The 17,206-nt window shown below is 49.6% G+C and overlaps 1 protein-coding gene and 1 long non-coding RNA gene across 3 annotated transcripts; both read left to right on the top strand.

Annotated features, from left to right (window-relative positions):
* Positions 1-3,641: 3,641 nt before the first annotated feature.
* GTF3C4 (general transcription factor IIIC, polypeptide 4, 90kDa) lies at positions 3,642-11,285 on the top strand. The gene is made up of 4 exons (XM_005882126.2): positions 3,642-5,483; positions 6,979-7,109; positions 9,048-9,136; positions 10,446-11,285. Exons 1-4 carry the CDS (start codon positions 3,738-3,740, stop codon positions 10,508-10,510), a joined length of 2,031 nt encoding a protein of 676 aa, XP_005882188.1. The 5' UTR covers positions 3,642-3,737; the 3' UTR covers positions 10,511-11,285.
* A 4,860-nt stretch (positions 11,286-16,145) lies between these two features.
* LOC106724051 lies at positions 16,146-17,000 on the top strand. 2 transcript variants are annotated; one of them, XR_001359800.1, is made up of 2 exons: positions 16,146-16,245; positions 16,338-17,000. It is a non-coding gene; the product is annotated as an uncharacterized LOC106724051 (long non-coding RNA). The 2 variants fall into 2 exon arrangements; XR_001359799.1 differs by having other exon boundaries at positions 16,335-17,000.
* Positions 17,001-17,206: the final 206 nt, after the last annotated feature.

Here is a 17,206-nt window from a genome sequence, read left to right as displayed (position 1 = left end):
CCGAGGCCCCCGGCTGGCTTTGTTCGCCAACGTGTGCCTTCCTCTCCCTCTTCCTTTGCTTTTGGAGAAGAGAAGTTGGTCCTTTCCGTGGTCTTACCTGTTGCAGCGACTCTGTGATGAATGGCTCTCACCCTGGGCAGGTGGGCAAATGCTGGATTGGAGCTCTCGCCCTAGTGTTTGTTTAACAGCGAAAACCCCTCGGGGAGTGGAATGGTCTTTGGGGAGAGTTAGTGCTTCCAGCTTCATAGAAACGAAGTTTGCCTCCCGAACTTGGGGGTTCCTAAGTCTTTCTCTAGTAGTCTTTTCAGAGTCTCCCCCCCCCCCCAAGGTTCATTTTCATGGTTTAGAAGCCCAGTGTAAACACTTTCGCTGTTTCCTGCAAAGATCTGTATGGGTATATGTGATCTATCAAAGTGTAAATCCACTCATTGGACAGACGCTCGGATGCCACTCTGTCAGCGGGGTGTTGACTTAGGTCCTGAAAATGAAGCAGTCCCTGCCCCGGGAGTGAAAAAATGCCAGTGTTCTAGCAGGTGGTGATGGGCGCCGTAAAGTTACATATCTATAGGGTGTCCCCCCGACATTATATATACCTTAACAGCTGGCCGCTCAATTGATGCTTCGCTTTTTTAGCATAATTCATTCAAGTTTTAAGCGGACAACTTGGTGTTGAATTAGGTCATTGGTAAACTTGTATGACTAAGCCCTCTAAGCTCTTCTTGGAGAAGATATGAACAAATTGGTCCAAATATAAACATCAGGTGGGCAGGGGCTGGTGGTGCTGTGAAGTTGAGAAACGCTGGAGGAGGGCGGCAGAAGAAAGGAACTTGCTGTCTTTAAGGATGTTCATATGTACTTCCGGAACGACCTTCTGGGATGACCTTCTGAAACGACCAGTGGGCGGAGGCAGGGCTGCTGTGAGGGCCGAACCCCTTGCATGAATTTTGCGCACCGGGCCTCTAGTAGTATGTAATTAAATGGTTGGGGGTGGGGGGTTGGCCTCTGCAAGCTGGACTCTGAAGTATGTTTCTTGGGCATCTGAGTATTTATTTTAATTAACTAATTTTGCGATGTGCAGTAGGCTCATTCAAACTAACATTTAGGAATTACTGCACAAAACCCTGAGGAATTTCCCTGCTGGTCCAGATTCATGCTGCTCTCCACCCTACCAACAGTTCTTCCTACATGAGTAGGACGAAGGGTTGCGTGCGCTTCCTGTATTTTATCCTGTGCTGCTGCTTTGGGTTACAGATTCTATAAGTTTACTTTTAGTTCTATGATAGCTTTTATTTATAGTAAGTTACCTATTCTAACTTATAATATTATAGGATTTGGTGAACAATTTTATGTCTACCCTTCATTTGGTGGACAACATTACCCTACGTTTTACAATACTCTTCTTAGGTCTCATTAACAGTTACTTACCTCTTAGAGAATTAATAGTCATCATCATAGCTAACATTTATTGAGCACTTACTAATATGTGCTTTACGTATATTGACTTATGTGACCTTCCTGACTCTGTGAGACATGCAGTATTATTCTCTGTAACTGAGGAACTTAGGGCCAGGGGTCTACCCAGTGTGTGCAGGGGCTTGGAGCTGTTACTTGACAGAGCCAGGATTCATTGTGTCATCGTTTACATTGTATCTACCCTAGGAAGCTCTGGGCTTTTGTTAGCGTTATTTTATAACCAGCTAGAAAGCTGCACCCATCATTGGAACTTCCGGTTTATACTATGTCTCCAGCATGCCCGTAAGTGTATCCAGAAGATTACCTAAGTGCCTTTTTAGAATCAAGATGTGCTGCCTGAGACACTATTCCAGGGCATTTTTTTAGGATGACCCCTTCCTCCTCCATACACACACACACACAGGCTGTTTTTAAAAGTTCGATACTAAGTCTCTACTTGCCCCTGTAACTCTTCTGGGGGAATGACTACAGCCACAGAACTCCTCAAGGGACAATTTAGGGGAGTATTGTGTGTAACACCCTTTAGGAAAAGTGAGTCTTCTAATTCATTTGTTGGACAACTTTATATCTGCCTCTCATTTTACATGCTTATTTATGTTATCTAGCGGTTTCAGCAGAAGAGAGAATAACATTGCGTTTTTCCAGTTATCTTATGCTGGTTTCTGATGGTCACTGCCATCTACATAAGCCAGTCATTTGTGAAAACATTGAGGAATTTTATTCCCTATCAGGCTTAATGGTCTGTGGCTTTTGTTACCTATTTACCTTTTGGGGGATATTCTGAAACTATTTCTTGCATTTGTTTTCTCACACATTCCCAGTTGTCCGAACTTGATCTCCCAAGTTCTGTCTGTGCCCTGGAGTGTAATTCCTCTGGGTTTAGGGACTTAAACTCATTTAAAGTGACTTTTATTATGTCTGTATATGTCTTAGGCTTGAGTTCTTTTTGAATCACATTTTTCTACCCTGTCCAGTTTGAAAATCAGCATATCTGTAAAAGGAGATTGACACCAAAAAGGAATGGCACGATTCTGCTTGCTTCTCTGTTAGCCACTTCTCTAACACAGTGGGTCAAGTCCTTTCTCCTTGCTTCTGACATAACAGAAACCATATTTTATTTGACCTCTGCTTCCCCCTCTCTTCCCCCTCCCCGCTTTAGGCTTCCTGGCTATTTCCTTGTGGCTCTGGATCACATTCTTTTGGTCATTTATCTTCCCCCATCTTTTTGTTTGTTATTTCTATTGATTTCAGAGAAAGGAATGGAGAGGGAGAGAGAGATAGAAACATCAATGATGAGAGAGAATCATTGATTGGCTGCCTCCTGCACGCCCCCTACTAGGGATTGAGCCTGCAACCCAGGTATGTGCCCCGCCTGAGAATCTAATCTTGACTCTGGTTCATGGGTCGATGCTCAACCACTGAACCACACAAGCTGGGGCTCTTCCCCCGTCTTTAATGTCCCTTTACAATCTTTTTAAAGAGATCATCATCATACAGCTAGGCACTGCTGATGTACATACATTACGAACTTGGAAGAGGGAGAGGAAGTTTGCATTTGTATTGCAAAGATATTGTAAGAATCCAAATATCTATCTGTATCAAAGATGTATATTTTCATGCATTTTAACACTTTTATTGTTTTGTGACTTTAGCTAAATGCTCTGTTGACTCTTAAGAATCAGCCCGGCTGGTGTGGCTCGGGTTGAGCATCGACCTATGAACCAGGAGGTCACGGTTCCATTTCCGGTCAGGGCACATGCAGGGTTGCAGGCTGGACCGGCTGCCAAGGATTCTCTCTCATCATTGATATTTCTACCTCTCTCTTCCTCTCCCTTCCTCTATGAAATCAGTAAAACTATGAAAAAAAATAATTAAGTACATCTCTCTCATCCTCATTGCTTATGTCCATCCTAAGAAGGTGGAAACCAGCCTATGAATAATGGCAACATTTATTCTGATCCTTTTTAAAAAATCACCATTTTGTGAATATATGCTTATTTAGCTTTAAGCTTGTATTTGATCTTTTAAATGCATGGCATACTAAAATTAACAAAACTGGTAGAAAAGTTTTGTATATATATTTTGTATGTAAAATTTTGTACATATTGTTATTGTAGCCTCAGTAATATAAACATATTTCTAGAGTGAAATGTTTATCTGATAGTTTTTATCTCTCTTATTTCCAGGTTGGCTCAAAAGCAGAAGTTGCTCAGTGTAAACAGAAATTTGCCAGCTCTCCAGACCCCGCCATCAGCCAGACCTTCATGTTGGACAGGGCGTTCAACCCTGAGGGGAAGGCTTTGCCCCCACTGAGAGGGTTTAAGTACACCACCTGGTCCCCCATGGGCTGCGATGCTAATGGCAGGTGCCTCTTGGCAGCTCTGACCCTGGACAATCGCCTGACCATCCAGGCTAACCTCAACAGGCTGCAGTGGGTCCAGCTGGTCGACCTGACTGAGATTTACGGAGACCGTCTCTTTGAGACCAGTTACAGGTTCTCTAAAACCGAGGCCCCCGGAGGGAACCTGGCGGACTTTGCTGAGTTCCAGAGGAGACACAGCATGCAGACGCCAGTGAGGATGGAGTGGTCGGGCATCTGCACCACGCAGCAGGTCACGCACAACAATGAGTGCCGGGACGTGGGCAGCGTGCTCCTGGCCGTCCTCTTTGAAAACGGCAACATCGCTGTGTGGCAGTTCCAGCTGCCTTTCGTGGGGAAGGAGTCCATCTCTTCCTGCAACACAATCGAGTCGGGAATCAGCTCTCCAAGTGTCTTGTTTTGGTGGGAATATGAGCACAATAATCGGAAAATGAGTGGCCTTATTGTGGGGAGTGCCTTCGGACCCGTAAAAATCCTCCCTGTCAATCTCAAAGCCATTAAAGGCTATTTCACGCTAAGGCAGCCCATTGTCCTGTGGAAAGAAATGGACCAGTTGCCCGTGCACAGCATCAAGTGTGTGCCGCTCTATCACCCTTACCAGAAGTGTAACTGCAGCTTGGTGGTGGCCGCCAGAGGACCCTATGTGTTCTGGTGTCTCCTGTTGATCTCCAAGGCAGGTCTGAATGTTCACAATTCCCACGTCACGGGCCTTCACTCGATGCCCATCGTTTCCATGACGGCAGACAAGCAGAACGGGACCGTATACACTTGCTCCAGCGACGGCAAGGTGAGGCAGCTGATTCCCATCTTCACTGATGTCGCCTTGAAGTTTGAACACCAGCTGATTAAGCTGTCAGAGGTGTTTGGCTCAGTGAGGACACACGGGATAGCGGTGAGCCCCTGCGGTGCGTATCTGGCCATCATTACAACTGAGGGCATGATCAATGGCCTCCATCCCGTTAACAAAAACTACCAGGTCCAGTTTGTTGCTCTCAAAACTTTTGAAGAGGCAGCTGCTCAGCTCTTGGAATCTTCGGTTCAGAACCTCTTTAAACAGGTAGATTTGCTAGACCTCGTGCGCTGGAAGATTCTGAAAGATAAATATATCCCTCCGTTTTTACAAGAAGCTTTGGAAAAGAAGATCGAAAGCAGCGGGGCCACCTACTTTTGGCGTTTCAAGCTTTTTCTCCTGAGGATTTTGTATCAGTCGATGCAGAAAACCCCTTCCGAAGCTTTGTGGCAGCCCACCAAGGAGGACTCGAAAGTCTTGCTAGTCGACTCCCCTGGGATGGGCCCCATGGAGGACGAGCAAGAAGAAGGCACGTCCTCCAGACAGGCGAGTAAGCAAGGCCTTCAGGAGAAGAGCAAAGAGGGGGACCCGGACGACCCCGCCGATGACTCCCTCACCCAGGCGGGAGATGTCGGAGGCCATGAGCCGATGGAGGAGAAACTGCTGGAAATCCAGGGGAAGATCGAAGCTGTGGAAATGCACTTGAGCAGGGAGCACATGAAGCGGGTCTTGGGAGAAGTGTACCTGCACACGTGGATCACGGAGAACACCAGCGTCCCCACCAGGGGGCTCTGCGACTTCCTCATGTCTGACGAGGAGTATGACGACCGGACAGCGCGGGTAGGTGTTGGTCGGCAAGAACGCTGAGACTGAAAAGCCTGCTGTCCTTGGGGCCTGATTGAGTTTCTAAAGCTTGGTTTGTGCTTTGAGGTGGTTGAGCGGCCGGGGTGCTGGAGGGACTAGGAAACGAGGGTTGGTGCAGAGGACATGCTCCTGTCACACACAGAAGTTCTGTTCTTCCTCTCAGTGACTGAGCGATGTGCGGGTTTTCAAGACGAGGTTTCCAGGCTGAGGGCGCACTCCGCGCTGTTCTCCCCGCCATCCCCACCTTTTCTCATGTTCTGTCCCCTTTGGGAGGAATAGCCCCCACTGAGAAGGCATGGGTTAAAGTAGCAAACAGTTGGGTGTGCACGTGCAAGGCCCTTGGGAGCCAATAGCAGCAGCCCTTCCTGGTGTAAAATCCGAGCACGTCTCCACGGGGAGAAAGCAGGCTTTGTCACGGTCAGGGTGTTTGGCCGGCCTAGAAAAGGGAGGGTGCTTGTCCCTGCTGTAAGGACCATAATTAGAACTTGAAGGCAAAAAAACAACAACAAAAAAACCAAAAGTTAACGGGCTTTACATCTGTAAACTGCGTACAGGGTAAGTAGGTAAGACCCCCTTCAGACGCCAGTAAACTAATTGTGGGGAATGGCAGGTGTAGAGGGGCCGTCTGAGGCTTCGAGCTCTGTGTAAATGGGTTAAAAATGTCAAAGGACATTAACTGCTAGTGAGACAAGATGTTTCTGAAGGGCTGGGGTTCCCATCCCAGTGAGACAGCCACGAAGGTTTTTCCAACAAAAGAATGAAGTCGATCAGTGTTCTTGAGACTTTCATTGTTGAAGTAGTAGTGTAACCCCAAGACCAAAGCAGAGAAAGGGGAAGCTGAAATTGGGACTAGGCCTCGCACCAGCCTGTCGACCTCTCCCGCCTCCTCCACTCCCACTGTGGGTCCCGCCCCACCCTGCCTCTCTGCAGGTCAGTGGATCTCACACTGCAGGCGACTGAACCGGATCGCTCAGGGGTCTTGGGCCATCAGAAGGGGAAATTATTATTTTTTAATCCTGGTTATCTTTTCCTTTGTAAGCCTTTCTTGAAGAATAGACATTTGTACAAGTCTACCAAGTTAGTATTTCACATAATACTTTGCTTACAGAAATTAATGCTTTTCCTTCTTAAAATTAGAATATTGTAAGTAATAGCTAAATACTTTGTCTTCTAACAGAACTCCGAAGTCCTTGTTTCAGAAGCAACGAAAACAAGGCAAGTAACAGATTGTGGTTTTCAGAACAGTTTTTCCTTTAGTGGTCACAGTCCACCCTGTTGTCAGAGGTCCCTGAAAGAGCAGATTTCGCTCAGCCAGTTGACACAGTTGAAGGCCTAGTCTTTTCACTTCCCGGACAGTGTGATGGAAATGAAATCTCCTGTCTGGGTGCAAAGCTGCATCATTGTTCATTTCATTGGTGCCGGGCAGCCCTGCCCTCTCCGCTGAACATCGCCGCCTGCTTTGTCTCACCAGGTGCTGATTGGCCACATCTCCAAGAAGATGAACAAGCAGACCTTCCCTGAGCACTGCAGTCTGTGCAAGGAGATCTTGCCTTTCACGGACCGCAAGCAGGCGGTCTGCTCCAACGGCCACATCTGGCTCCGGTAAGCCTCCACCGCCAGGCCCTGCTCTCGCGCCCGGTTCACTTTCTCACTTTCATGTAGGCAGAGCACTGCAAGGGGCTCCTCCCCAACGTAGCTGCCCCTGCGGCTGGAGAAGCTGCTGCTGTCAGACCTGGCACAGGGGTGCTTCTTCGGGCTGGCCAAAGCCAGGCGCCTGCAGCGGCGAGGCGTACTGCCTGGCACACACAGGAGTTTCTTTATGTGGGGAGTGCTGTTTTCCATCAAAGTAGCATTGCATTTTTAAAATGGCTATTACTGAAGTAACACCTGTTAAAGTTAGTGGAATATAAAAGCACTGATGTGCTTTTTTTGCTTAACTTTATAATAAAAGGTAGAAGTCCTCCTCCTTCTCTGCCCTTAGTCTCACTCCAAACTCAGCATGTCCTCGTTTAGTGGACACAGTGGGCAACTCCCCCCTCCCCCTCCTCCTCTCCCTCCTTCTTCCTCTTTTCCCTCCCCTCTTCTCCTTCCTCCTCTTCCTCCTCCTCCTCTTCCTCCCCTCCCTCCTCCTCCTCCTCTTCCTTCTCCTTCCTCCTCTTCCTCCTCCTCCTCTCCTCTTCCTCTCCTCCTCTCCTCTCCCTCTTCTTCCTCCTCTTCCTCCTCCTTCTTCTCCTCCCCCTCCTCCTCTTCCTCCCCCTCCTTCTTCCTCCTATTTCTTCTCCTCTCCCTTCTTCCTCCTCTTCCTCCCCCTCCTCTCCTTCCTCCTTCTCCTCCTCCTCCTTCCTCTTCCTCTTCCTCCTCTCTTTCCTCCTCCACCTGAAGCACTTCCATCACTGGCTTCCTGGACACAGCTCTCCCTGCTATTCTCCCTGCCTCTGACCCTTCTTAGCTGTCTGCTTCACGTCCTTACTGTCCATGTAGCAGCAGTCAGCTCATGACCGACATCTCGAGCACCAACGGTGTGGCAGGTGCTCTGCTGAGCGGTGCGCGTGTCCTGAGTCACTATTCTCACAGCCACTGTGCATGGGGACACGGCGGTGATTTCATTTCTACAGATGAGGCAACTGGCCCCTGGGGAAGGCAGATCATTTGCTCCGTCACACAGGTGGTGGATGGCAGAGCTGGAGCCTGGTGTTCCGGCTGCAGAGCTCACAGGAGTAGCTGCCACGCATCATAGTCTCTCAGATGGGCTCTCTAACAGCAGGTACCCTCGTGTTTGCTGATTGGAGTTAGTGCCAGATCGCCTCCGTCTCATTTCTCCACGGGAGAGGGTGCTGGCTCTCACCAGGTGTGAGCTGCTTCCTGTACGCCCAAGTCTCCTCAGAGCGAGCCTGCTTGGAATCTCTTCCTCCCTCCTCTTCCTCTTTGAACTTTTCTGCTCCTTGGCTGCTCAGCTTAAAAACTGTTGTCTTTTGGGAAAACCTCCCGTGCAGACCCAAATGCACTCCTTCCCATCTCCTTGCGTTCCCCGCCCTGCCTGGCCTGGTCCTGGGAGAGGTGCGTGAACAGCATCGGATGGACTTGAGCCTGGGCACATAGGTTCTCGCCCTTTCTTTTTCACACCATTCATTTTGTCTTCTCTCTCCTTCAGGTTTCCCCACTGTGCTGTCAGGTTCTTAAACACAGTGCTGGTCCCCAATCTTAACAGTCACTCACAAGAATAACGGTCAGTGTGCTAGGTGGTCAGTTGTCAGCATACCACCCAGCCCCAGCCCAGTCAGGGAGGGACAGACGTCTCCCAGTGCTGAGCACGCGGTGACCGTCTGCGTTAGCAACTATCTGTCGCTGGGCACTGACAGGCGCGTCCCTCGGTGTGGGTGCGGGCCCAGCGGCTGCAGAGGGGTGCGGGGTTGCCATGAATTTGTGAGCAATGTCTGCCCTTTACTTGGTTAGCGTGGCTTTTAGTGTGACTGGTGCGTTACGCTCAGCACGGCCGCTTTCCAGTGTTGGTAGAACTGACGATACCATGTCTTCTTTCAGGTGCTTTTTAACCTACCAGTCCTGCCAGAGCCTGATCTACAGAAGGTGTTTGCTCCACGATAGTATTGCCCGCCACCCGGCTCCGGAAGGTGAGTGAGCCTCTCCCAGCTTCGGGGGGGGGCATGCCGGCCGGGTCAGGCTCACACTGCCCCTCACAGTGTCACCATGAAGCCACAGCTAATTAAAACGGTGATCGGGATATGTCGCTATCAAACCCCTGCTGCATTTTAGCGTGTAAGTTTGCCGCCTGCTCCTGTAAGTTATTCGTTCAGAACATGCCCGCACTTCTTTTACCTGACAGGTCTAGATTACATTTGAATGAAAACTGCAAATGGTAATGCCTGCGAGGACAGCATTGCTGGGCAGCTCCGGGTGTGCGCGTGGAGTCCTGCTTCTAGCAGCCGTGACGGGGCTGCAGTCCTCGATGGCCCAGTGGCAAAGCCCACGTTTCTGAGATAACTAATCTGAGATGAGATTAGCGATATGGACAGGAATTAGCGACGCAGACAGCCCGATAAATGTCACAGTTATGCCCTGATGTTCACTAACATCACACTAACCACATGCGCTAACTAGACACAATTATGTCCGTGTTCTGGGGGAACCTGTGGGCTCAGTGAAGTGAAGCAGAAGACATTCCGCATAAAAACACACCCTTAGGCTTGGCTTCTTACCTGGCAGCTTATGTCCTTTTTATTATAGAAAATGCCATCAGCCCTAGCCAGTGTGGCTCAGTGGATAGAGCGGCAGCCTGTGGACTGAAGGGGCCCGGGTTTGATTCCGGTCAAGCGTACATGCCAGGGTTGCGGGCTTGATCCCCAGTAGGGGGCATGCAGGAGGCAGCCAATCAATGATTCTCATCATTGATTTTTCTCTCACTCTTCCTCTCTGAAATCAATACAAATATACATATATATATATATGAAAATGCCATCATATACAAAAGTAGAGAAAAGAGTTTAATAAATCCTTATGTGCCCATCATTCAACTGCAAAAATTGCCCACTCACAGCCTTTTATGTTTCATCCGTGGTTCCCCATACTCTTCCCTCCTCTTACTGGATTATTTTGAAACAGATTTGGGGGATTTATAAACACTCCCTGAAAGCTGCTATACCATTTAGGCAGAAAGTCAGGAAAAGATTGAAACAAGTTTTAAAAGCAAATGCCCTGCGGGTGACTGGGCGTTGAGCCACGTCGGCTTTGGGCAGGAGAAGCTGCGGGTCTAGAGGAGAAAGTGGAGCTCAGCGGGGCCACGGGTTAGCCCAGCCTCGCTTAGAATGCTGGGTGGGCGCTTTGTCCAGGGGCACAGAATGCCGCCCGGACACGGCAGCTCGCTCACAGTCATCCCACGGGCCCCTTCCCGAAGCCCACGCTCAGCGCCTGTCTTCCTTGCAGACCCCGACTGGATCAAGAGGCTGCTGCAAAGCCCCTGCCCTTTCTGCGACTCTCCTGTCTTCTGACCGGCAGCGGTGGAGTGGACTGTGATCTGCGGGATAGTCCGGCCGGAGAGGGGCTGGACCTGGCCTGCGCAGGGAGGGGCGCTCCTCGTGGCTGGAAAGGGGCCGAGTGATTCCGAGTGCAGCCTCCGTCTCCGCGGCGAGAGGCATCTGTAAGTGACGGGGCGCCGAGCCCGGCATTGAGGTGAACGTCAGCCCCACTCCGTGCCCAGCGAGGAGCACTTGCTTTTAAAGCGTCTTCATTGAAGCAGTTTGAACAAACACCCTGTCATTTCTAGGAACGGAGATTTCTAGAGACTGGAGAAGGGCCTGTGGGCTCCGTGAGGACTTAATCCTGGCCTGGGTCCAGGACAGCCTTGTGGCTCCAGAGAGCGGAGGTGGCCGGGCACGTGGTGGTCAGTGTCCAGCAGATGCTCACAGTGTCTGAGCGTGGGGCCTGCTCTGTCCCCAACAAATAGCCGTGGAACCGGATCCGCTGGTTCTTGTCTGAAAACATTTTCCTAAACTATATTTTTAAGAGGTTGAAGCCAAGACTAAAATTGGGTTTCGTGTGTCCAAAGGCCAAGTGACTCTTGTAAAGGAATAATTGTGACTCACTTTTAATGATCTCGTGTCATCAGTTTCCTACCCCAACTCCTCAGTGTGTAAGGATGTAGGCACTCCAGCTCAGGCGGCCACGCCCGCTTCGAACCGAACTGTGGTACCAGAGCGAGACGTCTGTGCATAGAAAAGAATGTTTTCTTCTTTCAGTATTAAATCGTGGAGTGCTTTTAATGTTGACATTTGCGGAAGGTTCACGTCTGTCCGGCCAGAGTCTGCCTAGAGACTGCCAGACAGACGGCAGGCACTTGCGCCTGCTGTTACAACACGGTGTCTCTCAATGGGCAAAGAGATGTTCAGTGTTCATTGGTTTTAAAACCTAAAACAACAAGCAGCCGTTCTGGGGTGACAGCGTTGGGCTTTTACAGGCAGGTCCCAGGGACGGTGCTGATCGGACGGCTGGGACTGCCGCACACGGCGTGGCACGGGCGCAATTCTGGGAAGTTGGGCGGGAAGTACGAGGTGGAATTTGGACTCATCCTGCCTGCCGTCTAGTTTGCCTTGACTACCACAGTTTCCTGCTTTTACTTTGTATCCTTAGTGAAAGTCATTTTGCCTCACTTGCTATTTCTCATTTTGGTGGTAACTTCAAGAGAAGCTCTATCCAGCCTTTAGTGTCGGGTACATTAAGTTGATTTTCAAGAAAGAGGACCAGTCAGCATTAGAATCATGACGAGCACAGCGGCAGGTGTGTGGTTGCAGCCACTTTATGCCTGTAGCCTGTCACTTCACCCATAAATGTGACAGTAACAATTGGGATCCTGTCAGGGCGTCATTGCCGTTTTAATAATCATGGAATGCTTCGTTCACTTCCGTTTTTGTTCCCACTCAGAGTCAGTAGCTGTGTTGTTGGAGAACGTGGCACTGCTGCCATTTAAGATGCTAAGTATTTTTTTAAAGCACTTGTGCGTTTGGGGGAAACTGAATTATTGGGAGTTAACTGAAGAGGGCCTCCCTAATGAATTATTTTGTGTGTCTATATAGGAATAATCATGCCACTCTTTTACCAGAACATGGCTTCTCCCCCTGGGGACTGAAGCGCAACCTGCTGCCTCCCAAATTCCCGCCTCCCATCCGTGGAGGTGAGCCCGCCAGCCTGGGAGCATGAGGAGCTGAGGGGACGGCAGCATTTTTAATCCTCACGTGACTGAGGATATGCTTTTTATTGATTTTTAGAGAAAGGGAGAGAGAGAGAAACGTTGATCAGTTGCCTCTCGCACATGCCCCACCAGGGGTTGAGCCTGCACCCTAGGTATGAGGCCTGACTGGGAATGAAACGTGTAACGTTCGGGGTACGGGATGACAGTCAGCCAGCTGAGCCACACCGGCCAGGGCAGGAGGCCTAGATTTTTTAAAGGACAGGTGTATCTGCCCTGTGTTCCTGTTAGAGACGGGGCAGCACACACAGAGAGACAGGTGATGAGTCTCTTTATAGTTGGCCCCGCACCGACAGCCTCGAGCCTCTGCCTGGCGTGGCCATTCGCCGTGACTGTGTGTGTCATGCTTTGGCCGCCTTCTGTGTGCTGGGGGGTCAGCAATGCAGTGACCTGCAGGGTGTGTCCAGAGTCCTCTTCCCTCAGGGTCTCACCCCCGCGCATGGTTTTCAGGTTAGTTTTTAGTGAAGTGTCCGCTGGCAGCCTTAACCAGGGTTTTAGATTGTGTCTCAAGTCTCAGAGTTTTAAACTTCATCTGTTTCTTGAATCTAAAAGGGGCGTTTGGAGTTAAGAACTTCACGTCTGCTGACATGATCTCTGCTCTTCACACTGACTCTAGAGCACGTGAAATGTGACTTTTCTCTAATGAAGTCAGATTTGCACGTGTGGAGCGGCTTCCTGTGATCTCAGTACTGCAGCCTCGTACCCGATGCAACTGCCGGGTGTGCGGGGCCTGTGCTGGCTCCCAGGGCCCCGCGCTCCGTCAGTGTGAGGACTGTCAGCTGAGCTGAGTCCGCACTGTCAGCTGGTCAAGGGCCTCCCACATGCAGATACAGCTTAAGGCAGGGCTGTTTCTGAAAACATGGTGTGAAATTAATGAACTTAACAGGGAAATGGCTTAAAGGTGTCCTGTGAAGAGCTTAATCCTTTTGCGTGTGAATCTTTCTCCCCGTCTTTATCCAGTTGGGTGGCTCAGCATTTTGTAGCTTGCCTTTCTTTTGAGTGATAAATGTACTCTCGTGGGGAGACTTAATACACCATGAGGCCCTGGGAGTGAGTTTGGCTATAGCAGTACTGCAGGGGGTGCCACACGGTGTCTGTCCATTCATTCCCGGCTCGGGGGGAGTTGAAAAGGGGCAGGTGGAACTCATGCCGACAAAGCAGGGGTGTAGGCTGTCTGGTTGAAATACTGTAAATGGGTCGGGAGAGGTACATTTCAGAACTCGGAATGTCATGTGTGTTTATGAGGTCAAAAATGGTTTACTTCGCCATCGTGACATCCTGTTACTTGCACAGGAAGATCCTGTAAAGTGGTCGCATTAGAGGATGTAAGAGGCTGTGGCGGCCTTGAGGCATTTCCGACTTCATCAGTTTGTCACTTGGCTAACAGACTGGGTGGGTTCAGGGTGTTTGGTTTGGGTTTGGGTACTAGTTAGAATTAAATGCAAAAATCAGTTAAGTCTTTTCAAGACTGACTCAGATTTGTACTTTAATGTATGAAAGGAAAGGGAATAATCAAATTTGTTTATACAAAAATAACACTGTATAAAAAAAGGAAGTCTGTGTTGTGTGTACTGATATGTAGTTTATGTTTACCCAGTGCCCATGCTATAATCTTTGTGTTCCGCTTTGAATTTTTGTATGTTTACATATGACATTTTTTTGAAATAAAAAGAACAGGCATTTAGAAACTTAAGGTTAGCCCTAGCCGTTTTGGCTCAGTGGATAGAGCATTGGCTGGTGGACTGAAAGGTCCCAGGTTCAATTCCAGTCAAGGGCACATGCCCGGGGTTGTGGGCTCGATCCCCAGTAGGGGGCATGCAGGAGGCAGCTGATCCATGATTCTCTCTCATCATTGATGTTTTTCTCTCTCCTCCCTCTCTGAAATCAATAAAAAAATATTTTAAAAAATAAAAACTTAAGGTTATAAAAGGGAGATTTTGTTTAAAAATTTTGCCATCTGATTAGGTGGTGTGTTAAGACTTCGTGTTTAAATGATAACTTTAAGAATAACCCTTTTGCTTGGAATATCCCGCCATCCAGAAAAATGGCGGCTTCCCTCCATTGCACATGTGTACATAGCGTTCATTGTTAGACTGTAAACTCTAGGGCAGGGACTGTCCGTTTCGTCTTGGTACTTCCGGCAGCACCGAGTTCAAGCACCGTTTGCGGGAAGGTGCTGTGGTCCGGAGTGGGAGGGAGGAGCCCCTGCCACCTTTAAGATGGGGCGCGGCTCACTTCTCCCAGGCGCTCAAAACTGCAAAGAACTCACCACCCAAGTGGGTCGACTTCTTTCTCGGGTTGAACCAGACCGTGCCAGATCCTCCGCACCAGCCAGCCTTCCTCTCCTGAACACAGTGCCCCGGCGCCCTGAGCTTCTCTCTCACGTTAGGGCAGCGGGTTCTGGGGAAGTCTGAAGAGGGAAGATTCTAGAGAAAATGTAGTGGAAGTCTCGGAGGGTGTCTATGTCACTGCGTAGCCCTGTTTTTCCTAAAGAAGGCGTAACAGACCCGCTGTCTCTACCAGTCAGCTGCCAGCCAGCTCTCCAGCTAACGAAAGACCTCTGATGTTAGCTTTCTCCATTTTGGATGTCCCTGTTGCTCATCTGATTCTAGTCCTTAGAATCTAATAAAGTTGCTGTGAATATCCAGTGCTGTACATAACGACAGTTTTGTAAAAATGTGATGAAATAACCTCAAATATGTTGTGTTTTGTATGCAGAGCCACTAGTATTGTTACCCCAGCCAGCTTTTTATTCAAAATAAAAAAATAACAGAATTATTTGTATATTGAGTGCGTATCTTAGCAGGTTTGCATGAGTTGTAGAGAAGCTCGGAAGCCTCCCTCGGCCTGACAGCAGCAGGAGAAGCTGTGCCCAGGAGAGAAATGGCCATTGCCAACTACCTCGGGAGTCCATCAGCCTCCGCTTTATTCCACTAAACACATGAGGGGAAATAATCAACAGAGCATCAATAGCGTGAGACCACACATTGTCCACATCAGGTAAATAGCACCTGGTGGTTACGGAAAACCAAGTACCGAATGCAATAATTGCACAACAATAAACATGAACTCAGACCAGCACTCCTGCTGACAACCAGAAAAGCTAGACAAACACCAGCCAGGATAAATAAAATGAAAAAACACACCTAACGGTATCATAAGACTGCTGAAAATCGGAGACAAAAAGGTTCTGAGCAGTGAAAGAAAAGAGGTCACTTTAAAAGGAGGGTAGATGACTGAGCGGGTTTACTGATGGGAACGGTGGCAGTGAGCTGGCGCTGGGAGGCCCATCCCAGTGCTGCCCCGAGCACTGTTCCCTGGAAGCAGCCCCTCCGGCCGCACTGGGCTCTGGTGGCCCAGGAGGCAGAGCCGTCGGAAACAGCAGCCTCTGTGTGGGACTAGCTGCCCGATCACGGTGTCAGGAGTCGGAAAACCAGCTCTGGGAGGAGGATTGGTCCCGGGTCATTACCGGGGAACCACCGGAGAATCGGTGCCTCCACGGCCACGCTGAGACTTGGTGGGTTAGAGGTTCTGAGCCCAGGGTGGGTCGTGTTGAACCTGAAATTGATTTCTGCCTGAGCATTTATGGCCCTTGTACCGTGGGGCCTTGACTTACAAGTGTCCCGACTAATGAGTTTTTCTAGATACAAGCCGTCTCTCGGCCGATTTTTTGCTTTGAGTTGCGAGCTAAAATTTGGGTTATGAGCCAGCTTCAGATACCCCACCGCTAGTTGGCGCAGCGAACGTCACAGTGAACGCCACAACATCAGCCCAGTATCAGTGTCTCACTCGTTCACTTTATGATTTGACATACAAGTAATTTGAGTTACGAGCTCCATCACGGAACGAATTAAACTCGTAAGTCAAGGCCCCACTGTATTACCTCTCAGTTTTCCCTTGTGGTGAGGTTCGGTCCTGTTTTTCTCTCCTGATCCCCAGTGGGGGGCACACAGAGCATACTGCACTGCAGGGCTACAGCAGGTGAGCCCTGGGGCTGGGGCTGCGCCTGCGGATCCTCTGTGGAAGGCTTGTTTCACAGATAATGCGGGCCCTGCACTGCAGGGCTACAGCAGGTGAGCCCTGGGGCTGCGCCTACGGATCCTCTGTGGAAGGCTTGTTTCACAGATAATTCGGGCTCCCACCTGCACCATCCGCGCGATGACTCAACGTGGGCAGCTGAAGGGCGGCTGGCAGAAACGCCCCCTGCCTCTCGCCGTGCCCTGTGGCCGGGTCCAGTGTTGGACGGCGTCCGCACCCGAGCATGTGTCTTTCTCGTACCCCATGAACTTGCTTGATTGTGAGATGGCAGTCGTGTTGGGGAGTCACCTTTCCTCAGGGTGACTCCAAAATGGGGTGGGAAATGATGGATGAACATGGTCTCTGGGAGGGAGGGTTTTGAGGGGTGTTGCACATGGAGGATCCCCGTGGGACTGCACCCAGGTGCCTGCGTCGGGGCCTGCCTGTTACCTAGATTGTGTTGGCTCTCCCTGTCCTGTCTCCCATCCCCACCCCAACACCCCTGCTGAAGCCACAGTCTGGTCTCAGGGTCTGCTGTGATGGGAACCCAAATAACAGGTGCAAAAACCCCAAATGAAATATTACCAAACTGAACTTATATCACAACCAAAGTGATTCACTCTAGGAATAAACCTGTAGTTAAAAATACTGTAATGTACACATTTGTTATTGAAAAATTTGTCAAGAGAGTAGACCTCATGTTGTACTCTTACCACAGTAAAAAAAAAAAAGAAAGAAAGAAAAGAAAGAACGTTACAGCCCGGCCAGTGTGGCTCAATGGTTGAGGGTCAACCCAGGAACCAAGAAGTCACCAGATCGATTCCCAGTTGGGGCACGTGCCTGGGTTGCAGGCTCAGTCCCCAGTAGGGGGTGTGCAGGAGGCACAGCCAATCAATGATGTTTCTCTCTCATCAATGTTTCTGTC

This window comes from Myotis brandtii, unplaced genomic scaffold (genome assembly GCF_000412655.1).
Source record: "Myotis brandtii unplaced genomic scaffold, ASM41265v1 scaffold699, whole genome shotgun sequence".
NCBI classification, from domain to species: domain Eukaryota; kingdom Metazoa; phylum Chordata; class Mammalia; order Chiroptera; family Vespertilionidae; genus Myotis; species Myotis brandtii.
The sequence above is the reverse complement of the archived record's forward strand: the minus strand, read 5'-3'. Positions and strand labels throughout refer to the sequence as shown.

What these genes read in the sequence shown, in the direction of transcription:
- GTF3C4 (XM_005882126.2), top strand. Translation starts at nt 3,738, where the DNA reads ATGTTGGACAGGGCGTTCAACCCTGAGGGGAAGGCTTTGCCCCCACTG. An exon ending in ATGACGACCGGACAGCGCGG is followed by an intron (nt 5,484 to 6,978) that starts GTAGGTGTTGGT and finishes TTGTCTCACCAG; the next exon opens with GTGCTGATTGGCCACATCTC. An exon ending in AACGGCCACATCTGGCTCCG is followed by an intron (nt 7,110 to 9,047) that starts GTAAGCCTCCAC and finishes GTCTTCTTTCAG; the next exon opens with GTGCTTTTTAACCTACCAGT.